General features: G+C 39.3%; 2 protein-coding genes across 2 annotated transcripts; one reads left to right on the top strand and one right to left on the bottom strand.

Moving 5' to 3' along the window:
- Positions 1-1,257: 1,257 nt before the first annotated feature.
- On the bottom strand, positions 1,258-8,693 carry LOC130222756 (gastrula zinc finger protein XlCGF57.1). The gene is made up of 3 exons (XM_056455291.1): positions 8,637-8,693; positions 7,041-7,131; positions 1,258-2,420 (listed from the first exon to the last, which is right to left on the bottom strand). The coding sequence occupies exons 2-3, from the start codon at positions 7,111-7,113 to the stop codon at positions 1,276-1,278; spliced, it is 1,218 nt and encodes a 405-aa protein (XP_056311266.1). The 5' UTR covers positions 7,114-7,131; positions 8,637-8,693; the 3' UTR covers positions 1,258-1,275.
- A 4,064-nt stretch (positions 8,694-12,757) lies between these two features.
- si:cabz01054394.7 (gastrula zinc finger protein XlCGF8.2DB) lies at positions 12,758-20,830 on the top strand. Its single transcript, XM_056455015.1, has 3 exons — positions 12,758-12,803; positions 14,093-14,230; positions 18,458-20,830. Exons 2-3 carry the CDS (start codon positions 14,146-14,148, stop codon positions 19,444-19,446), a joined length of 1,074 nt encoding a protein of 357 aa, XP_056310990.1. The 5' UTR covers positions 12,758-12,803; positions 14,093-14,145; the 3' UTR covers positions 19,447-20,830.
- Positions 20,831-24,949: the final 4,119 nt, after the last annotated feature.

Raw genomic sequence — 24,949 nt, 5'->3', positions numbered from 1 at the left:
AAACCATCCACAAGGTTAATTTTAATAAATATTTAAAGCATTGTTAGTACCTCACAATGTCAAAGTGTCACTTTGGTATTTTGAAACGTTACATGGGTTGGTAAGTTAATTTTATAGATACAATTTCTTAAAGTTTTCATTTTATTTGGATCTACAATTCATATTAGTGCAGTTGAGGCTATATGCAACTATATTCTGTATGCTTTTTTTTTTTTTTTCCCACAAGATGTTTGGGTATTATGACTTCTGAGGATCAATAAGTATATTCCTTTTGCTTATTAGGCTTCCATAACTTACGTGTAGTCACGTCCTCTTTAACTGTATACCAAATGTTTCTTTAACTCATTTGTTGCAATTGGTGCATTTTTGTTTCTTGTGCCATTCCCTGCCCCCTGACGACTGCAGCAGCTCTACGAATTTTGAGTTTTTTTTTTTTTTTTCTCTTGACAAGTCAATTGAATGATGTCTCGCTGAAACATTCAGGTATAATTATAAAACAGCATGGATGTCACTAGCCACCCTATATTTCTATTCAGCCCCCCCTAAAACTTGAGATTTGCTCATGAGCTGTACAACACTAAATTATTGCCTTAATATTTGATATGAAAATGGCAGCAGACTTCCGCTCCTCTGTTTTCAACTCGTTTTGCATTTAATCAGCAAACCAGAGCAAGAGCAGAAGGTGTGTTTATCGATAGATTGTTATAATATCTGCATATTTACAGTTCTTTGCTATAGAAACACTTGTACCTCAATCTGAGGCGCCACTAGGTGGGGGAAGTTAGGACGATTCTAAGGGCCCACGCACTTTAGGGGCCCCAGGAGTTACTACTAGCTGAGACTCGAACCAGCGACCTTCTTGCTGTGAGGCGACAGCGCTACCCACTGTGCCACGACACCGCCAAGTGTTTCCTTTTAGGTGTTTATTTAATGATGAACCATGGACCTTTCATTTTCTTTTTTATTTTTCATTGCTCCCTGCTTCTATTTTGAACATTTGGGATAATGTAAGTACATAAGTCGGCAAAATATATAACACTGTTCTAGTAGTTTTTGAAAATTTTAATTTTTAAAAAGTAGCAATATTTGGTCAAGTCACAGCAGTGTCATACCTTGGTCATCTCAATAAAATAAAACAATAAAAAATAGATATTTAAATGTGCATTTCTCATTAAATATTAATCAGAAATATCATTCAGTTTGCCATTTTAATTAGCGTGTTTCAGCACAAAAAGAAAAACTGAAAAAAAAAAAACGATACGCCAAGTGAGATCTTCACCCAGTCGCAATTAATTTAGCACAAACGCAGATTTTCTGGTGCCATTTTAAACTGCCGAGCCACTTAAAACCCTTCCCACACAAAGAGCAAAAATACGGTCTCAAGAAAGCATGTCTTCTCAAGTGCATCTTCAGGTGTGACGGCAAAAGAAATGTTTTATTACATAACCCACAATTAAACAGTCTCCCAGACACATCCTCTGTGGGATTCGCAGAACTGCGTCCTTTTGTTAGCATCTTATCAAATGCTGAAGAACTAGCTTTTCCGCAATGAGTCTGCTGCGAATGCCGCTTCAGGTCCTTCTGGTACGTGAATCTGTCGCCACACTGAACACAAGTGAACGGCTTCTCTCCGGTGTGAACTCTGATGTGAGTCTGCAGGTTTCCTTTAATGGTGAAGTCTTTTCCGCACTGAGGGCAGATGTAGGGCTTCTCTCCGGTGTGGGTTCTCATGTGGATGTTAAGGTTGGCTTTATTGGGTGAACTCTTTCCGCAGTGATGGCACATGTACGGTCTTTCCCCCATGTGTGTTTTCACGTGATTCCTGAGCTGATTCTTATCCGGACAACTTGCTCCGCAGTGTTTACACACAAACCCGTTATTCCTAATGTGAATCTTCAAGTGGTACCCGAGGCTGACCTTACATCGGAAACCCTTTCCACAGTGTCCGCAGATGAACGGCCTCTCTCCTGTGTGAACTCTCATGTGAATAATAAGGCTTTCTTTTCGCGAGAGACTCTTTCCGCAGAGCTTGCAGGAGAACGGAGCTGCTCCGGGATGGGTTTTCTGGTGGGCCCTGAGGGTTCCTTTATGAGTGAAACTCTTCCCGCATTGCTGGCAAGTGAACGGCCTCTCTCCGGTGTGGGATCTTATGTGCACGGTGAGGCTGGTTCTTTGCGCGAACCGTTTCCCGCACTGCTGGCAGACGTGAGGTTTCTCTCCGGTGTGAATCCGCAAGTGGACACTAAGGTCTCTGCGCTTCAGGAAGCACTTCCCACAGTGGACGCAGATAGCTGCTGGTTTTTCCTCTGAGGGAGTCTTTTCTGTCTCTGAGGAGCTAAAAGGTTTTAGATGTGTTTCTTTCTGATCTTTCTCCTCTGTTATACTCAGATCTTGCCTCTCGTCTTTCAGCAACACACAGTCTAAGATCAAAAAGACAAAAACTAATCAGTTGTGGAGGCAGATGTGGCCTAATAGTGAGGAAATTGGACTTGTAATTGAAAGTTTTCAGGTTTGATCCCCGGGTTCTGGGAGGAATTGAAGATAGGGGGAGTGAATGAACCACATTCTCTCCATCTTCAATATCCAACTGAGGTGCCTTTAAGCAAGGCACCTAAGCCTTAATTGCTCCTCGGGTGCTGGAAGCAGCTGCCCACTGCTCCCGGTGTATGCTCACAGTGTGTACACCGGGAGCAGTGGGCAGCTGCTTCCAGCGTGTCGAATCGGCATCGGTTAAAGAGAGCGCTCTGACTGATTATTCAGCACGGAACCAGAGCACAAGTGTGACGTAGTAAAGTGACATAGCGAATAAACAATTCAAGTCAAAAAGGAGCACAAAGAGTCCGGCTGTAAGTTTGAAACAATTCTCAAATATTTCCAAATGATATGGATTATTAGATTATCAGACATATTTGTAGGAGTGAATCCCTCCGTGGTGAGTGATAATTACTGTGATAATGGTACTTAGCACTGCTTTGTCTACGCTTGGTCTGTGCAGGTCGGACGTTCAGCTTCCATTTGTAGAGAAAACCGATACTGCCGCCTGCAAAGTGGAAAGACTCGTCCACCTACACAGGCACAGAACGCGACTCTGTTTTCAGTCAGTTTTCGGCTGTTTGGTGTTTCACATGCAGCTTTTTGGTCCAGATGCAATCCAATGCAAGGCGACAACACAGTTGTGTTTTGATGGTGCTAGATGTTTGGCATAGTCTTGGTGTGTCCCAGCCCTATGAGTAATTCACATTTGTTCAAGAGCTAACGGGTACAGCTCTGGAAAAAGTTTTTCATCGTTCATCTATAGCAGGGGTGCCCAAACTCAGCCCTGGAGGGCCGGTGTCCTGCAGAGTTTAGCTCCAACCCCAATTAGACACACCTAAATCAGCTAATAAAGCTCTTACTAGGTATACTAGAAACTAGCAAGTTTGAGCTAAACTCTGCAGGACAGCGGCCCTCCAGGACTAAGTTTGGGCACCTCTGATCTATAGTATCCCTTAGACAAGCAGAGCAAGATGGTCTTGTTGTTTTTTGATTTATTTGAACAATGTTAAATGTTTGTTTATTGTGAATGTTGATTGAGTTTATTCTTTGTTTATTTGTTTGTTCTGTTTTGTTCTAGTTTACAGTGCTACAATGCCGATGATACTACGCTTGCGAATGTGCAAAGATGTTATGATGTTTTATAAGACCATTAACCTGATAATCATGAGGATTGTGTGCTTGTATGTAACAAAGAACTGAGACTACAAATACTAAAACAACATTTATTGCATCCAAAGGTCGACTCATACTGCGCGATTTATTTTTTACAATCATGAACGATTGTAGCATGTCAGACTGCACGAACATGGCTCCCATGTCACACTGTAAGATCTCAGCTGTCATAAAGTCAGACCGAACGACAATAAAGACGTGCCAAACACGAAAGAAAACTCCCCCGGAGTTTGACGTCATCCACCCATGATACTTTTACTATCCCGCGTTCTGAAATGATTCCTCACAGTAAACGTAAACAATCTGTAGTGCCAATTTTGCACACAGCGTGTCTCAATAACAAAACCAGGAAGAAAAAACATTTGAATTGTCGCATGCAATAAATTCAGTGCTTCTATTGGTTGTTGGATTGACGCTCATCGCAACTGTTGTCACACTGCAGGAAAGTGTCTGAAATCTTCTGACACTGCCAGAACTTCATCGGAGGAAAAATCTGATCACAACAGGAATCGAGCGGCTGTCTGTGAACATGTCAAACCAACGATCAAAGACCACAGATTTTAGCCAAGGATTTCAGGAATCTTTTAGGATTTCCCAAATTTGTCTCAGATGACAAAATCATTGCTGAAATCTCACAGTGTGAGCAGGGCTTAAGGCAGGGGTAACCAATCTCGGTCCTGGAGGGTCGGTGTCCCTCCAGCGTTTAGCTCCAACTTGCCTCAAAACACCTGCCTGGGTGTTTCAAGTATACCTAGTAAGACCTTGATTAGCTCGTTCAGGTGTGCTTGATTAGAGTTGGAGCTAAAATCTGCAGGACACCGGCCCTCCAGGAACAAGTTTGGTGACCCCTGGCTTAAGGCATGGGTCTCAATTCCTCAATCAACTCAATTCCTGAAGAGCCGCAGCTCTGCACAGTTTTGCTCCAACCCTGATCAAATACGGCTGATCCAACTACTGAAGGTGTTCAAGATGAAGGTGTATTTGTATCACCTGTGCTTGATAGGGTTGGAGCAAAACTGTGCAGAGCTACGGCTCTTCAGGAATTGAGTTTGAGACCTATGATCTTAGTAAATAAATCAAACGCGCCCGTCAAAAAATCTCTGCCTCCTTTTTGAAGCTGAAGCGCTGCTATGTGGGTAAAACAATACTTGGCAAAGCTCACTTCACTTTCACTAGTCAGGGTTCCTAAGCTAAGCCTTAGGATAGGGTTGCACCAGCTGTTCAAGTTTTTGCCCAAACTGGAACATGTAACTGGTACGGTTCGGTTTGGTACGGGTCACCTTTTTCCACTAACAAGGGAACCCTTATGGTGGGCGTGGTGTATGACAGAAAGTTTCAGTCGACGTCATTCTCGCTCGAGGAAATGTCTACAATAAAGCTGTACGGGTCGCTCACATATCAAATGAGAAGCACTTCTCTCAAAACAGATGCTTTACACACATAAATACTTGTGTAGAAACGTTTATTACTAACTTTTCAATGAACATGAGTTGATTATAACTGCAGATCAAAGACAGTGCGAAACAGCCTACTGTAACGTCTGTAATTATATTAAATAACTAAATAAATTAACATATGTAAACACATACAGCCCCTTACAGTCTCCGATATGTTCCCAACTACAGAAGAACTACATATAGCAGACATTTCGCCGGTATTTAGGTTCAAAACAACACAAAATATAGCCTACAGTCAGTGAAAACCTCTTATCTGTGTCTGTAATCTTCAGCAGCACATGTAGCCTCTGTTAGACAGTAATTCCCTCATTCCCAGTTCATATTAGTCCAAAAGGTGAAGATAATAAGTTAGTTAATCATGGCATTTTGTTCATGTTTGCTGAATAATAATGTGCTCCTTTTTTCCGGCTTCTCCTTTGTTTCTTCACGCTTCACTCTCGCGTTTGTCAGTGTCTGACAGGATCGGGTTTCAAAAGCACGTCAATAATCAAGCGCAGGTTATTATCATCAGCTCAAGAAGTTTGTTATTTCAGATATAATGTTAGACCCGCGCGATCGCTAGCAAGAAAGCGAAACCACGCGCGCCTCAGACTGCCTCGTAAAAAACTACGGGGCACAGGGTAAATCTGCTCTTCTTGGCTTTGTGGCTGTTCATCAAGACGACAACAAGGTTTGTTTGAGCCCAGATCGACCATGGCTCGTTATTATATGTATTTATAATTCCGCTGTAATCTCTCGGCTGTGTATTTCAAACATGACGGGTTTTTTGTTTTCATTCTGGCTTGTTGCGTAAGCGAATGACGTATCTCTGTAAACCAACAGCGTTCAGCTGCGCGTGTGGCTCCGCCTTTTGGTACCCTTTCTCGTGTTTGGTACCCTTTCGAAAGGGTGCCGAAAAAGTAGTACGGTTCGGTTCGGTACGCTTTTTGACAGTGGAAACGGCCATAAAAGCGTACCAAACCGAACCGCACCACTCAGTGGAAACGGGCCATAATGGGATTGAATCTGGAATGTAAGTTTAAAACTGTGTACTTAGGAATTTATTCTTCAGAAATGGCCACCCCCCCAAAAAAAATGTCAAAAATGATGGCTTGATATTGTAAAGGAGGTGTATGATATGGAACTATAACACACCTCCGCACATCACAAACCAAAAATCCTATAAAATGTCTTCATACTGAGGAAGGTGCTTTCCTGACTATAACGTCTGGAATAGAGCTTTTAAATTCTTTTATATTTCATACATATCCTGACTAATTAACCCCAGTGTGAGGACTGAAGGATATCGTCATGTTGCATAAACCATATTTATAATATAATCTCCACAATTCTGTCAGATAGCATTCATTCCTTCGTTTTCCTTCGGCTTAGTCCCTTTATTTATCAGGGGTCGCCACAGCAGAATGAACCGCCAACTATTCCAGCACATGTTTTACACAGCGGATGCCCTTCCAGCTGCAACCCAGGACTGGGAAACACCCATACACACTCACATTTACACACTCAAACACTACGGCGAATTTAGTTTATTCAAACCGCCTATAGCGCATGCGTTTTGACTATGGGGGAAACCGAACTCGAACCAGCGACCTTCTTTCTGTGAGGAGACCGACCACTGAGCCACCGTGCCGCCAGATAGCATTTAACTGAAGTTTAATTATGAAAGGAATTCATTCAAGAACAAATTCATAAACAGATATTAGGTTTAATGTCACGCTAAATGAGTATTTTGTTCAGACTTGTCTGCACACGTGAGGCTTCATATACACTAAGCCATCTCACATGATGTACATCAAAAATATCATTCATTTCTAGAGTGGAAAATATAATAATAATATGCATAAATTAACTTCAGATCTGAGGATGAAAACCAACCTGTTTGTTTCTCAGTATCTTGGCTGAATTCTTCAATCTTCACCTCTTCACCTTCCTCTTTCACAACTGCCATCTTTGTTTGTTAGATGCTCTGTCAAGTTTAAGATGAGAGAAAACAACAGAAGGTAAAAGCTGAATCATTAGTGCGTCTCAATCAGCTCTTCAGTTCACTAGACAGTGTGCTGGTAGGTCAGTCAGAGTGAATGTTTAATGCCCTTAAATGAATTGATTATCTCACAAAAAATAAATAAATGTATTTAAAGAATAAATAATGCAATTTATATGAATATAAAACATTTTGTTTTTGATTATTTTTTTGTATTTATTTCACAGACTATTTATATTCATAGACTGATATATTTAAATTATACTACATTTATTTAATATTTATTTACCACCAATGTTTTTGTCCGTATTAAAATCCCATTTTCCTGTAAACTGAATTGTTATTATACCTTATTACATAAGATTGCCAATGGGATCTCACCTGTGAATAAAAAACAATAACAAGAACACATTTCTGCATGCTGTCGTGTATGCCCTGCTGAAAAATCCAGCTTAAACCAGCCTAGGCTGGTTGGCTGGTTTTAGCTGGTCTACCAGCCTGGTTTTAGAGGGGTGTTGGCCATTTCCAGGCTGGTTTACAGCCATTTCCAGCCTGGTCAGGCTGGGTGATGACCAGCTAAAACCAGCTTGACCAGCCAAGCCAGGCTGGGAGCCCAGCCAAAACCAGCTATGTCCAGCTTAAACCAGACTGGTCATGCTGGTTTTAGCTGGTCATTTTCCAGCCTGACCAGCCAAGACCAGGCTGGAAATGGCTAAAACCTCTCTAAAACCAGGCTGGTCAACCGGCTAAAACCAGCCAACCAGTCTAGGCTGGTTTAAGCTGGATTTTTCAGCAGGGTGGTGTTTGTAATAAAGAATTATAATAAAAATAATTGAAAAATAGTGCAAAAAGAAAGCAAATCAGAACAGTATTATATTATAAACATTATAATTGTGTGCATGAATAGCTGTATAGACAAAAAATTCATGATAACCCTGCTGAAAAATCCAGCTTAAACCAGCCTAGGCTGGTTGGCTGGTTTTAGCTGGTTGACCAGCCTGGTTTTAGAGGGGTTTGGGCCATTTGCAGGCTGATTTCCAGCTATTTCCAGCCTGGTCTTAGCTGGTCAGGCTGGAAAAGGCATCTCCCAGTCTGACCAGCTAAAACCAGGCTGGAAATGGCCAAAACCCATCTAAAACCAGGCTGGTCGACCAGCTAAAACCAGCCAACCAACCTAGGCTGGTTTAAGCAGTTTTTTTCAGTAGGGAATCCCCGTTATTTACAGAAGCTGTGAGTATTCAGCAAGAATTTTTAATATTTACGCTTAAAAATGAACATTAATGTATAAATAATTAGGTTTATGACTGAAAATAAATGATTTTGCTGTCATATATTGTGTCTTGAGAACTTAAATTTACACAGAAATATTTATATAAGTAGTTAGATGACAATAATAAACTATATACTAAATAATAGTAACTCTTTTAACAATTTTAAAAACCCACAAACGGATCGAATCTGTTCACTTAAACACTTTTAAAAACACAAACCTTTCCTTAGCCGGATCAGAAACACGGCAGAGCGGCGCATGCTTGTGACGTCACGCGGCCAGACCAAAATAAAAGTCCTTCTCGGCGCTCAAGCTGTGCTTAAAATACGCATGTACATTTTGCTGCATTTAGATTTTTTATTTTAATGAGGGCATGCATCCAAGTATCTGTAAACTCTAAATAAAGTAAACAAATAGTTTAGTTATTAAACATGTAGTTTAGTTGGCAGTTATCCAGCAAACGCTGTCTTGCCCACGGCTAGTTAACAGCAGGAGAAAGAGTCGTCAAAAACCTTGGGCTGCGCTTCTGTTTTTATAAGGTTGGAAAATCGCAAGAACACATAATTTCTCTTCAGAACGTAAGATAAAAGCCTAGTAATGAATTTAGGCAGTGTTAACTATAGACTGTCTAGCAATTAAATGGAAAAATAGCTTATTTTTACCCACAGAAATTAGCGATATGTTTTGAATCAGTTTATTCAAAGCTCTAAAAGCACAAGATGTAATAGATTAAGCTTCATTTTCTAGTCATCCTGGTTGAATTCAACCCTGACATTTTCACAAAAGCAAGGTAAATTACGCTAAATATGTTACGTAGTTACATTTGTTGTATATGTTTAAAATATTAACATGAACATAATATGAAAATATTTCTTATCATAATAGTTTTAATAACTCATCTCTAATAACTGATTTATTTCTCTTTGCCATGATGACAGTGAATAATATTTGACTAGATATTTTTCAAGACACTTCTATACAGCTTAAAGTCACATTTAAAAGCTTAACTGGGTTAATTAGGTTAACTAGGCAGGTTAGGGTAATTAGGCAAGTTACTGTATAACGATGGTTTGTTCTGTTGACTATCTGAAAAAAAATAGCTTAAAGGGGCTAATAATATTGACCTTAAAATGGTCCATAAAAAATTAAAAACTGCTTTTATTCTAGCCGAAATAAAACTAATAAGACTTTCTCCAGAAGAAAACATATTATCAGACATACTGTGAAAATTTCCTTGCTCTGTTAAACATAATTAGGGAAATATTTAAAAATTTAAAAAGGGGGCTAATAATTCTGACTTCTGCTGAGTGTATATATATATATGTATATACGTAGCGTAACATGTATATGTATATGCAGCATTTCAGCGCACTGCCCCTTGTGGTCCGCAGATACAAGAGAATGCTTTTTTGCATATAGCGTCTTAACCCTTCATCCAAAATTTATAAAATTGGTCTCTTCACAACTGACAGAGCATTTTGGGTGTCGCCTATTTTGATTTTTGTCAACAAATGTTATATTTTGCTAACATATTAATGTATGATTACAAAACATGGTATGCATCTTCGACACCATGCCCTGAAAGTACTCAAAAACTTATGGAGCAACACCACCTAGTGGCCAAAAGTTATAAGCAATTTTTGAAAAATGCTAATAACTTTATCTAAACATTCCCTATTGACATGACATGTGTCTTTTTATATTCCCTGGATCATACCGAGACCATTGATACCAAATATGCCAAAATGAACTCAGCTTCCTGTCCGCCATTTTCTTTTTGATTGAAAACCTATTTTTTCGAACTCCTCCAAGACCGTTTTTTCGATTTTCACCAAATTTAACTCAGATGTTCTTCAGACCATGTTGGCAAAAAGTTATGGAATTCATGTTGATACGCGACATGGTTTTCGTTTACGCTAAAGACAAATGTGCTGGCACGATGTCAAAGATGTTTTAAAATATTGACGCCGAACTTTAGGTGTGTCATTGGCGCTTCAGAATAAACACCACACATAAATTTGGCAACAGCGCCACCTGTGGTCGTGCGTTATAAACCCTTAACTAACTATCAATAATGAACCTTCCAAAATGGCTAAATAATATTGATTGCATAGGTTTAATGTGGTAAAATTCTGCTCTAGACACTGCCTACATGACAGCTTTTGGCTTTGTAACTTTAATTACGTGTTATAAACTAATAAAATCCTAAATTTTCACGGTCACTTCAATCTGTTAAATTGTTGTTGTTTATTGTTATGCTAAACTCTAAAGTGACGACCAACTGGACAAATGATTGTCCTTTGAAAATTGCTGTGGACCGTATGGAGTCGTGACATTTAAAAGGTTGAGAAGTGCTTAACATAGTCAGCCATAGTGTAGTTTCTCAAGGGAGGAAAGCTGTGAATGATTCAACATTGTGAAAAGAGGTCTAGACAGCAACTACAAATAAATGAACTATAGTGTCAGTAGCCTCATGTCCATGAATGAACCCTCTGTTATTACCTCAGATAGACACAATAATTCATTCACGATGATATATTTTACACGATATAGAAGTATTCATCATGTTTATGTTGATAAGAACACATTCATATTTAGTAATATAGCAGACGTGTTTGATCATTTCCGCAATAACACACATTTCTTTATTCTTTACACTTTGTCACTTAGAATAACAAGAAAACACCATTTGAACACACGCGAATCTAAGTAATTCTGCATTTCTTGTGATTGTTGCATGTTGGTTCATTTTTTTAAAAGTATTTCTGTGTCCAAATTATGTTTGCAAAAGTGACAAATAAATAAAGTATTGAAATATCGCAGTGTAAATGTTCCTGACCTCCGCTACTACATGTAGAAGTTTGCCCTCAGATGACAGCTTTCTTTCAGACACAATTTAACAGACGCACTCGTCAGATGCACCCGTTGAACTGTTATCTCTTAACATCTTACAAAATCCCAATTTTGAAAGGTCTCACTTTAACAAAGAATTAAAATTTTCTTAAGTTGCTGACGATACCGCTTTATTTATTAAGGATCAAACTCAAATACCTTTAAGCTTTAGTATTATTCAATCTTTTTCTGAAGCCTCAGGCGTATATTACAAAGTGTGAATTTTTTTATCTCCATGATACACAGCATTCGCTTATACACAACATACCTGTTAAAGATTGAGTGAAGTACATGGGGATTTTCCTTACTGAAGACAAATTATCTCATCAAAATCTGAATTTTTCACCTAAAATTTCGAAAACTAGAATTATCTTTAATTCATGGCTTCAACATGACTTAGCTGATAATGTAAATAAAAGGTTATTGAATTTCATATGGAAGAATTTATCCCATGAAATTAGCAAATCAATCTAACAGGCGCTCAGAGGGTGGATTGGAGGTCTTAAATTTCAAAGATTTTATTAGCTCATTTAGAATTAGTTGGTTACAAAGATATATATATATATATATATATATATATATATATATATATATATATATATATATATATATATATATATACACTATATTCCCAATGTAATATTTGATAAATTAGCTGGCTTAGACTTTCTTTTAAAATGTAATTTCATCCCTTCCTAAATTGCCAATTTCCCTCTCTGACTTTCACAAACAAGCTTTACTTGCTTGGAAATTGTGTTATGTGCACAATTTTTCCTCACACAAAGAAATTCTTTGGAATAATTCCTGGGAAATCTCTTTTTATTGATAGGTGGTTTGAGGAGTTGTTTTTGTTTTGGACTTATATAAAAATGATGGCAATATTCTGGCATTTGAAGAATTTCTGACATTATATGATTTCCCTCTGCCAGTCAAATCCTTCAATTGTGTTATAAGGAGTTTGTCACCAAGGTATGTGCATTTATTTAAAATGTTTAGTTACCTTAATGAGAAGAGTGTGGATGGTGTCTTTTTTAATACAAATGTGACAACAGACATGTCAGACGGTTGTTACATTGCTCTGTATATACCTCTTCAAGATGTACAGTTTTCTGGACCAATTGTTCTGACAGCATTCAACGGAAGAGAGCATGGTTATTACCTAAAACATTCAGCATATCCAACAAAATAAGAGATAAGATACATTTTACAGCTTATTAATAATAATAATAGGAATAATATGTTTCTTAAAGCTTATGATAATCTTTTTTCTTAATGATTGAGGCTTTGTAAAGGTTTTTTTTCTCTCTCTACTTATTATTTTTATTGTATTTTTTTTCAATGCAGTGATGGTATTATTCTTGTATTCAATTAAAGAATAAATAAATAAATAAATAAATATGCACTCGTCAGGTATAGAGGCTTTTATTTTGGTTTGTCAATATGACGTCATATATGGGCTCCGCGCTCCCGAGTGTGTGAGATTCTCCTGAAAAAGGTTTGTGTTTTATGTCTTTAAAGTGTTTAAATCAAGCAGCGCTGAGGGGTTTATGGTTCTCGTAACAGAAAAACGTGCTGTTTCCCTCATCCCGCACTGCAAAGTGTTGTCGTTCAGCTGGTGATGAGCTTTTCGTAGCTCCGAGTCAACTGAATCAGTTGCTTTGTTGAACGATTCAGTGATTCGAAGAGCTCGATTCGCTAGCACCTGAGCACCAGCGATTCTCGACTGTGAAAACGATGTATGTGGTAGATATAACGTGACGGTCATTTTTATTTTGTGGTGTGTACTGCATAGTTACACTCCACATTCCTCTGTTCACTTAGAAATAAGTTATCTACCACATACAGAACTCATTTCACTGAAAAAGTTAGAAAAGTAAAACCTAATAACATGGCTTGACGTTGTGGCTACAGCGCAGTAATGCTACTTTTACCACACAATAAATTAATACTTTGATGGAAGTGGTATCAAAGAAACATAAACTACAATTTATACCAAATATACTGTATAATATGGTCTGTTTGAGCATTTTAGTGTTAATTACTATTGGATAATTTAAAGCTATTATAACCCTACTGAATAAAACAGCATAAACATAGCCTAGGCGGCTGGTTGGCTGGATTTAGCTGGTTGACCAGCCTAGTTTTAGAGGGGTTTTGGCCACTTTCAGGATGGTTTCCAGCCATTTCCAGCCTGGTCTTAGCTGGTCAGGCTGGAAAATGACCAGCTAAAACTAGCTAAGCTAGACATAGCTGGTTTTGGCTGGTCAAGCTGATTTTAGCTGGTCATCTCCCAGCCTGACCAGCTAAGACCAGGCTTGAAATGGCTGGAAATCAGCCTGGAAGTGGCCAAAACCCCTCTAAAACCAACCAACCAGCCTAGCCTGGATTAAGCTGTTTTTTCAGTAGGGAATATTGGCTACATTGAGGCAAAGTTAGTTTTATATTCGCACTTTCGTTCATTTAACTGTCTCTATATTGTTTACCACGCTAGTTTGAATATTCGGTCAGAATTAGCATGTGAGTATGACTTCAAAACAACATTAGCAATATCTAATTGACTGTAAACAATGCTGTACTTTGATAGTCATTGGCTACTAATATGATTTCACCATGTAGAATTTACAAAGACTACTTATCTGAAATGATATTATTAAAAGGGAATGTCTGAATATCGAATAATAACCAACTTTACCTCAATATTGGCTACTGACTGAACAGCAGCTAGTTTAGTTTGCAGATTTAGATTGGATTCATAACTCGTTTTTCTCATTCTACACATGACAGAGTCCCAACCAGGCAAACCTCCTGCTGAATTAACTTGACAATATTAGATCAAGATGGCGTTTATTAAAGAGGAGAGTGACGATGTGAAGATCGAAGAAACATTCAGAGTTAAACATGAAGATCCTGAGGAACAAACAGGTTGGTTTACATTCTCAGTCATTTGATCTTTTTAAAATGTTCTGCTCTAAACAATACAGAAATAAATAGCTTTGTTTTCTTAATTAAACTTTATTTGACCTGAAGCGGGCCTTCTGTTGAGATCAAATAAGTAATGCTGCCTTCGAGTGCACCTGAGAAGATCCTACCTTCAACTTAAACCTCTGTATTACAAAACAGCACAGATTTTTTGATAAAAGTGTCATCAAAAATAGTACCAAAGAAGCCAAAACAACTGCTGTGTTGCATCAAAACACAATATCTGCTTGTAATTGGAAATAAAAAAGCTGTTTATTTATGTTTAATTATGAAACTATATCTAACAAAGACATTTATTTTTTTACAAACTAACCCATTATCGAGAAGTAACTGTTGGCAAGATTTTCTTTTAATAAAACTCCAAAGAACAAAATGAACTATTTTGACACCGACTACATTTACATGGACATCAGTAATCGAATTGTTTGCCTTAATCTGAATAAGACAATAATAAGATTAAGGTGTTTACGTGAGTTGCTCTTTGAATGTTCCTTTCATGATCCCGTTTTACATGTTATAACACATAATTCGATTAAAGTCATTGCGCTATCCACGTATCCTCTATCGCTATCATTTTTAATTCGTCGACTTTAACTGCAGTTTGGCGCTTTCACTTTCATTCGGGAACATTTCATGCATGTCCCCCTGACAAAAGAGATATTGGATGCGAGTATGAACTGCTGGAAGAGTGTAGTTTTAATAGAATTTGGTACCGCATGCTGAATGGGAGAAAAAAAATTCACGATGCAGTTGTCTGTGGTCTTCACTGGCTCGGTAGATGCAGACAATAGTGTCAGACAGCCGTGTGTGTATAGACTATCCTGTCGCAAAACGCGGCGAAATGTCCTACATGACGGTAATAGTTTGATTGCGATGTCAGTAATGCGACTAATATCAGCATACTCCAAATGTCTTAATTCCATTTCTCTTTAGTTCGATTATGACCTTAATCGAATTAAATAAATCAAAAATCGCTGTTTACATGGTCGACTCTTTATTCGAGTATTGTCTTAATCGTATTAAAATCGGATTATTGGTGTCCATATAAACGTACTCACTGTCTTGCTGTCAATTAGACTGTTCATAATGTCCTGATCTGTTTGATCTGTTACTTACCAAATCCCCTGAAATGTCGAAAGTCACTTACTTTATGAAAAACGACATATTGTTTAATGTATTACTGTGTTTATTTATATTTGCAAAATTGTAAGAATTAATTGATACAGAATAGCTGAAAATTAGCAAACTTGTTCGATCTGAAGTGTAAAAGCTTGGCTTTACAGCAAATATAACGAATATGCCCAAATGTCAACAATTACTATTCAATTGTCTGAAATACAACAGGCGCACAATTTTCATACGTTGAAAAGTTCACTGCTTTTCTAGCAATCGTCTCAGTTTTGGATGTAACATTACATCAAAGATGGACGAGATTAGGATTAGAACAGGTGTGTCAAACACATCCTGGAGAGCCATCTACCTGTAGATAAGCCTGAGGGACTTAGTTTGATCTGGTGTGTTTAGTTAAGGTTGAAGCTACATTATGCAGGGCTGTGGCCCTCCAGGACTGGAGTTTGAGATCCCTGGACTAGGAGATTCCACTAAGGAGACCAAACCTATGACCTTGTTAAAAAAAAGGTGAGTGAAATTTGCATACAAATTCATGCCCTTCCACACGGGTATGTAAGTGGCGCATGTATAGTCACTCATCAGATTGCCTCTGAAAAGCCAGCACTCAGTTGCGGGACCCCTATGGAAAGTGTTATAACACTGAACCAGTTATGAGTTTGGGGTGTTTGTAGCCAGACAAGTAGCATTAGCATGAACAGCAATCACCAATAGTGACCTTCTATCATCCCTGAGGCCAGAATTTGTCAAATGGGAAGTTAATTTTGGAGCTGTAGTAGCAATAGCAGTTTGCACCAGAAACTTCAGTGTACTATGATTGTATGTTGGGAATGTGTTTTAGACCAAAAGGGGAAGCTGTGAAGATCACAGACTACCCAGAGGGGAGATGCTTGTGGAAAATTACACATATGGGCTTACCATGTCTGCACTAAATAAGGAAAAAACATGGAGAGAATTCTGTCAGAGGGAAGGCCCAATTGGGCAGATTCATTTACAGGTTAAATTAACTGAAAAGCGAATATGAACTCACTTGAGCTCACCGACTGGGGAACTTGGCTTGCAGCTCTATAGACTGTTGGCAATGGCCAGGAGGAGGCAATACTCCTTGTAGAGTGTGCTCCCTCACCAAAGTGTCGCACATCACCTTTCTGACTGGTACGTCTCTGCAGGCCCCTGAAGAATCACAAGAGTACAACTGTTCTCTGGACACTCTGTACTGCCATGCTGGATACTCAAACTGTAGGAATGGTCTGTGACAAGGTCAAATCGAGACATGGAAGTATGCTACCCTCTGGCATCTTAATTTAAAATGTGCAGGTCTGGGATTGGGCTTAACCCAATGCTTTTCCTTGGTAAGATGATGTACAAGCTGTGAATCCCACACCTCATCTCGATTGGACTTCATGAGTTCATCAATTTACTCTAGACTGGGGAAATATGTAATATATACCCCTAAACTTGGGGAACATTTGGTGAACTTAATCAAATGGTCAAGTTGGATTATTAGAATAAGCCTACAAGAAGGTCTGCGCAGCAGTAGCCATGTTGACAGAGCCTAAAAAGGTGATGAACGTTTGACGTGGGAGGCAGAGCATCCTGAATAAGAGAGAGTAAGAGCAGTGTCCCTCTCACTCAACTCCCTAGTTCCTGCATCTGCATAAATAAATCCATAGTTAGAGGAAACAAAGAATTCCCTCTCCCCAGACACTTTCTCCAGCTCCTCTGGGGGGGTCCCAAGGCATTTCCAGGCAAGCAGAAAGACACAGTCTTATGTTTTCACCACCTCAAGGGATAAAGGCTGATTTATACTTCTGCGTCAAACGAACACGTATGATCCGACGCAGACTTTGCTGCGCACTGACACTGATGCGCACCTCTTAAAAAATGTAACTACACGTCACAACGACGCGTAGCGCAATCTCTGTGATTGGTCGGCTTGGTAGCTGTGACGAGTGTGGGCGGTGCTAAGAGCCGCAAGCCCAACGAAGCAAGTGTTTACAAGTGTGGAGTCCTGTGAAGGAGCTTCAGATGGAAACTTTTGTTTTGTGTTTACCTTGTGATCAGAAAAACAAAACACCAGTGAAGAAACTCATCACAGAAGAACATATAAACCTACTGCCAGCTACTGTTTTGGGAGTGTTATTGCAGAGCAACAGAAACATGCAACGAGCAAGGCATGCACAGTGGGTCACGGTGAGCACTCGACACAAAAGTGTAAATCAGCTTTAAGCCGGAAACACCTCCCTAGGTAGACGTCCAGGAGGCATCTGAAACAGATGCCCGAGCCACCTCAATTGACTTCTCAATGTGAACGAGAAGCAGAGTTTCTCCCAGGTGACAGAGCTCCTCACACTATCTCTAAGGGTGTGCCCTGCCACCTTGTGAAGGAAGCCATATCAGCAAGGTGTATCTGAGATCTTGTCTTTTCAGTCATAACACAAAGCTCAAGACCATAGGTGAGAGTAGGTTTGTAGATTAACTGGTAAATTGAGAACCTTTCAGCTCAGCTCCTTTATCAAAACGGACTTGTACATCAACTGTATTACTGCTGCCACTGCACCAATCTGTCTTGTCAATCTCAACAAAACAAGAACAAAACCTCAAGACACTTTAACTCCTCCACCTTGGATAAGGACTCTCCTCCAACCTGGAGATGACAAGCCACCATTTATGTAGGTGTTGATTCTCATCTCTATGCTGCGTCACACTTGGGTACACTGAAAGCCCACTTCTGGTAGAGCCAACAGGACATCATGTGCAAATAGCAGAGACAAATCCTGTGGTCCCCTTCTGTTATCTCCATTTTAAACTTCACTTAATTAAAAAAAAATGTATGATTCTCCAGAATTGAGCAGCTCTAACTTGACTTGTGTTTGAGACGTCTTTGGTAGCAGTCAAAATGGACCTAAACCTAGTAAAGAGAACAAAGGGATTCTGACAAACATTCTAGCATCTTTAAACATTTTTTACTGGGTCATTTCCCTCTGCTTTGTGGCATTAACCTCAGGCTAAATCTAACGTTTCTTTTCTCTTTTGCCTTAGACCTGACTCTGCCGAAAGAGGAGAGCGAAGAATTGAATGACACCGAAGATAAATATCTAAATGAGGAACATAATTATAGCATTGTGGTAGACAAATCTTTGAGTTGCACAAAGATTAAGAAAATGTCCTCACATAAAAGAGTTCAACCGAAAGAAACTAGAACTCCTGTCACTTGCAAACACTGCGGAAAGAGTTTCATTCGAAACGGAAGCCTTAAGATCCACATGAGAGTTCACACTGGAGAGTGTCCATACACCTGTCAACAGTGCGGAAAGAGTTTTACTCAACAAGGAAGCCTAAAAGTCCACATGCGAATTCACTCCGGTGAGAGATCTTTCATCTGTCAACAGTGCGGAAAGAGTTTCAGTCAGAAAGGTAGCCTTAAAATACACATGAGGATACACACTGGAGAGAGCCCGTTCACTTGCCAAGACTGTGGGAAAAGCTTCTCCCGTAAAGCATGCCTCGAAAGCCACATGAGAATTCACACCGGAGAGAAGCCGTTCACCTGCCCTCAATGTGGGAAGAGTTTTACACGTAAAGCCTCCCTTGACGGCCACATGAAAGTTCACACAGGAGAGAGTCCGTTCGTCTGTAAAGTCTGTGACAAGAGCTTCTCGCAAAAAGGAAATTTTAAAGCTCACATGAGAATTCATACCGGAGAGAGACCGTTCATCTGTGGGCACTGCGGAAAGAAATTCAGAGGTAAAGTAAATCTCAACTACCACGTGAAGATTCACTCAAGGGAGGACTGTTTCGTATGTCATCCGTGCGGAAGAAGTTTCTCAAACAGCGTACGCTTCAAAAGACACTTAGCACTTCATGCCACAGGCGAGCTTTTCACATGTGTTCAGTGCGACAAGGAATTCCTGTCTGACGAACGGCTGAAACGCCATTTGGAAACTCATTCTGGAAAGAAAGCGCAGCGGTCTGAATGTGGAAAACGTTCTGGGAGAAGGAGAAAATTAAAAAATTACCGCTCACGATGAAAGCTATTCAATTGTGGTCAATGAGAATGAAGTGTATTTCGATGCTGCACTCAAAAGATACACCGGAAAGGTCAAGCAGATGTATGGAAAAGCCTGTTTTGTGCAAGGAGATAACTCCGCAATTATGCATAAATGTATGGCTATGGATACTGTGGATAGCATCAAATATTCAACGGCCTTTCATTTCATTTAATGGGAGAATGCATAGGCCAGCATGTGCTATCATTCTGTACAAGGAATCTGTTGAAGCTCATCTGGTGACAGCTGCAATCCACTTCCGGATGCAGAATATCAGTCTATGACACAGGTGTCAAACTCAGTTCCTGGAGGGCCACAGCTTGCACAGTTTAGTTCCAACCCTAATTAAACACACCCGATCAAGCTAATTGAGTCCTTCTGGCTTGTTTGATACATACAGATAGATATGTTGAGGCAGGGCTGGAACTAAACTCTGCAGGGCTGCCAGACCCCTCATCTATGATATAATTGTTTACTGACTTGTTAATTGGTCGAATTGGTCAAATTGTTTGTAAAGAATGTAGACCCTAGAGCAGGGGTCACCAATCTCGCTCCTGGAGGGCCGGTGTCCCTGCAGGATTTACCTCCAACTTGCTTCAAGACACCTGCCTGGATGTTTCAAGTATACCAAGTAAGACCTTGATTAGCTTTTTCAGGTGTGTTTGATTAGGGTTGGAACTAAAATCTGAAGGACACCGGCCCTCCAGGAACAAGTTTGGTGACCCCTGCCCTAGAGTATACATCCATACAGCCAAACACTTGGGTCATGATTTACTCAACAGGGCAAATCAGTAAATGATTGTGACCCCCCAAAAAAGCATTAACTGGAGTGATAAAAACAAATCTACTGATGAAGTGCATATGAACAACAACACATTTCTATAATCAACATTGCAATACACAGAGCACAGCACGAGTTACCTAACACCGTGTCCTAACAACACACTATTCAACAGGATTCCGTCGACAAGCATTTGTCTCGACCAAACTCGACATGACAGGAACATTTAAATACAGCCACTGCACTCCCAAATGAAACGGTAAAGGCTTTTAATCTAACCAATACATATTAAACCTCTTTAACATCATTTATAGGCTACTGAGTGACTGATGCTGTTGGTTTACGAGTCACAGTTCTGCTAGTTATTTCATTTTCAAGATCTGAGGTCGAACTATCTGCTGCTGCTTTCAGTAGTATTGCAATAAATGTCATGTAAAATGGTGTTCAAACTCACATTTTTAGCATTTAACACTGATTAAAGCCCATAATCAGTACCTGAGGTGATCATTGTCATAGTAGTTTATGATGTTGTTCAGCCATGATGTCGCGGAAATAGAAAGCATTTCTTAAATAGAAATTTTGCACATCGCCATTGTGGATGGTTTGGACAACCTCATTTTACAAGGAAAAGATACCTTTTACTGTGCGTCGCGTGTTGTTAGGACACTAACACTGCAGATCTTGATGGCCAATTCCAATTTTGTGACTGCATATGATTTTTTTTTTTTTGATGACCGACTTGCATCTTTTAAAAGCGACTCGTAGACGCAATGAACCAGAAAAAAAGAGCGGGTTCTGACTGACAGCTGTGATAATAAACCACCACCTTTTCTTAATTCCTGTACTTAATCTGTTTGCAGGGTTTCAGTAGCATTCTTAAGCACTGTTATTCCTCGCTCTCATTTTGACAAGTTGATTTGTTATAGTTTATTACTGAAAAGTTCACACAGTTCGCAAAGTTTGACTAAAATAGTTTGCTCACGTGAAGTACGCAATAGTTTTCTATTGTTTAAATGGCAGGTGTTGCTTTTGCGCTCTCTCTCTCTCTCTCTGGTTAACATGCTTAAATGCATTAACTTGTGTTATCCGACAGTATAAAAGCCTTTTTTTTTAATCCTCGTATATGAGATTTAGGATTTAGGACACATGCAGAACTCGTTTACGTCATTCAATACCATTTTTGCATTGACCGAATCGAATCTACCTGTTTACACTGCAGACACGAATCCACGTATCCGATTCATGTCCGATAAATTTCCAGATATAAACCAGGCCTGAAACCGATGTGAGTAAATTGGAATCTAATTTACACTTTTTTTTTTTCTGTTTAAACGTACGTGTATGGGCAAAAATGAAATAAATTGAACCGTGCAGTGTAAATGCAGCCATAGAGCCCCAAACAGCCAGAGCGAAGGATTATCTTGAGTCTGTAATGTGCTAACAACATGGAAAAACAATGGGGTGAGATGTATTTGTTACTTTTAGCTAAGCAATGGCTCAAATTCTTGCCTAAAAACTCCTTCAAATGCATAGTGAGTGAGGTTAGTCGCACAAATAACCGTCTAGACCTTTTCAGTACATTACTTTTATTCGACTGAAATCCTTTCATGTGTTTTTTTTTAAATAATGTTTTATTTTAGCACCAAAGGATAGTTTGCGCTAGTACAAGCTGATAGTAAATCTGATAGACCAGTCCCGTTTCAATCCTAATTATAATGTGTCCCTTATGTTTCTGCTTTCTTCGTATTTTACTCTACACGTAGTGTTTCTAAATGTTTTGATTTCTGTTAAATAAACGGTTGTTTGCAATTAAATCCTCTACTTTTGTCAAACAAGCGGAGACAACTCTGTTGATGTCATGCACACCATAGAGTAGGGTTGGCTCGATAGACGATGCCATCGTCCATCGCCGATAGACATCTTGATGCTGGGCCCGTCGCAGCAGCAGCAACCTGTTTGCGAAAAATACACACTTTAGGCTCCGTCTTAGTTTTAAAATGACATTTTAGAACGAAAATGATCCACGTCCACGCGGCGTTTCACCTAGCATTTCTGAGAAGATCTCCCTTTAAACCACTGAAAACGCACATCATGTGACCGCACACACACCCACAGGCATGCATAAGGGGGTCGCACATCGGATGCAGCGCTCTGCGACTCGCAGCGCCATGCATTTTAGAATTCTAAACATAGATTTCTATCAGGGTACGCATACCTGTGCTGAAAATCGCCGGCTGTCCGCGGCGCCCAGCTGCGATTCAGGACGCTATTCATATTTCTGCAGCGCCACAGAGCGGCATCTGAATAGTTTCATTTGAAGTGTGTGCGTCTGGTGTGCGATACTTCCGACTGTCATGTGTGCGCCGTGTCGCGGTGCATCTGGTGTGCGACCCGCTATATGTGGACGTCTGAGCTCCAGGCAGTGAGCGGGTACACAAAACCCCCGAGAGCAGTGCACGTCGGACAGGGATGTACCGCTGGATCGTGTCTCACTATATGTTGTTAAACGTGATGTTTAATTAATTATGTCTCTATCTAATGACTCTTCGGTCTTTTGAATCTATCAGGTAACGTGTCACAGCGTCAGCACACTGCTTCAATCTTTCGCCTTCACGCTTGTACTTAGTCATTTTAGTGAAAACCTCAGATACTGTTGGTTGGTTCCTCTCGGTTGTGCACCTTTTTTACCAACCAAGTTTGTGGACGCCATTATAATCACACAGATCACTCTGCCTATTCATGCCAGAGTCCTGCAGAAAAAGTGATTGACAGGTGGTAATTGGTAATTTGCGTGTAACTTCTCTTTATTTATTTATGATTTGGTTTTGGGTAAAACAAAGACCATGCGTGTCAGGTAGTTGAAACGCTACAAATAATTAATTCGTTATGAATTAATTAATATTCATAAATTATTAATACACCGCCGCCTATGACGACGATGTCATCGTCCATCGCAATGTTTCACATTAGACATTGTATGATGCCAAATTGTTCGACACCGCCCAACCCTACTACAGAGTTTCATCTTTGTGTCGGCAACAATAAATAAAAATGCTGGATATTTCTCGAAACTATATCTCTCAAACACCCCACACAAGAACATGTCAGTGCTGGGGCCTGTTGCATCTCTTGTAGTATGTTGTTGTTCTGTCCATTAATGTAATTTCTAAACCATGAAATGACTACACTTGTATTGCCTACATGTACACAAGCTAACTAAAATGCTAATCTGGGATTACAGAGCACACAGTCTTGCTATATATAATAAATCTAGCTGTAAATCGAGTCTACAATTATAAGATTAGCAAAGGCTAATTAAGTCACAGAATCAATGTTAAGAAATACGTGTGTTACTGTAATCTCGCATGGCAACATTGGTGAAATGACACCACACAACAACTGTGGCAAAGATGTGCATGTCAATGTTTCTATCTGATAAGGGAGACATGTTGTACTAGTCTGGGGTCAATATTTCATGGGTTATTTCCTGTATTTCAGTAGCAGTGATTCTCTAACACTGTTAGGGTGTCCCAACACGATCTCGCGGCAATTCGTAACTTTGATTTGGTATCTAATTCGTATGATATTTTATGATCTCATTTGCACAATTTAGTACAATTTTCTCATCCGCCAATGACGGTGGGGTTTGGTGCCACACCTTTTAAAAATCATACATTTTCGTATGAATTAGCCACTAAATTGACAAAATGTAAAATTCGTTCCAAACTCTTTTTGGAAAGAAAGTGGAGCATGCTGAATTTGGAAAAAGGTGTTTCGATGCCACACTTAACTACCAGGATAACTACTATAGTTAACGCTCTGTATGGAATAAAATTTTTGTACTGTCATATTTACATTCAACGTTTTTATTGAATTTTAGAATGAAGCTTTGAATGTTGTCATTTTATGAAGTCGTTGCCATAAAAAATGTATGTATGTATATGTATATATATATATATATATATATATATATATATATATATATATATAAGGGCTGGGCGATAATTCGATAACGATACTTATCACAATTAAAAAAATTTCGATAAAACAATAATGACAATTCGATACTGTTTATAAATGCGTAACGCTGCGCAGGCATTGTTGACAAGAAACGTCACTAAACTTCAGTAGTCTGGAGCTACTTTGTTTTTTGCAATCCGACACAAAACAGCAACGTGACAGAGCAAACTGCGCAGACGACTTGTGCCATCAAAAACAGGCCACACAACCGTTTCATCATTTAAAACAATGGCACCCTTATGAAGATGCTAGTGTTGGTAGAAACTATGCTAGAAGATGCTAGAAACAAGTGTTTGTAAACATGGACCATCTACAAGCATCAGCGCAACTACTCATGCCATCATTTTCGAAAGCTGTGTCTTACGAGAAAAAAAAAAGAAAAGAAAAGACACTATAACAGACCACACAATCTCAATAGACACTTGATGAGACTGTTAAGACACTTATTTTATGTTGGCCAGTCATCTACAACATAAACAAGAAGAACAAATAACATCTGAGGTCAAGCGCTTCAAAACAAGTCTGCTATATATGCTTTAGCGCCAAAACAATCCATTAAACTTTTCACGGTTTCAGTTCACTTAATCAAGCGGCTCAGATGAGCCAGGACAGTCTTTACAAACTACTCGCAGCACTGATAGTATTTTTAGATTACATCGGAAGAATCAACTCAGTCTGAAGGAT

The sequence above is a fragment of the Danio aesculapii genome, chromosome 4 (genome assembly GCF_903798145.1).
Source record: "Danio aesculapii chromosome 4, fDanAes4.1, whole genome shotgun sequence".
NCBI lineage: Eukaryota > Metazoa > Chordata > Actinopteri > Cypriniformes > Danionidae > Danio > Danio aesculapii.
This window is presented reverse-complemented; position numbering and strand designations above follow the sequence as displayed.

Excerpts from the sequence above, each read along its gene's own strand:
- LOC130222756 (XM_056455291.1), bottom strand. The coding sequence starts at position 7,113 with ATGGCAGTTGTGAAAGAGGAAGGTGAAGAGGTGAAGATTGAAGAATTC. Across the intron at positions 2,421-7,040 it reads AGATACTGAGAAACAAACAG|ACTGTGTGTTGCTGAAAGAC; the intron begins GTTGGTTTTCAT and ends TTTTGATCTTAG.
- si:cabz01054394.7 (XM_056455015.1), top strand. The coding sequence starts at position 14,146 with ATGGCGTTTATTAAAGAGGAGAGTGACGATGTGAAGATCGAAGAAACA. Across the intron at positions 14,231-18,457 it reads AGATCCTGAGGAACAAACAG|ACCTGACTCTGCCGAAAGAG; the intron begins GTTGGTTTACAT and ends CTTTTGCCTTAG.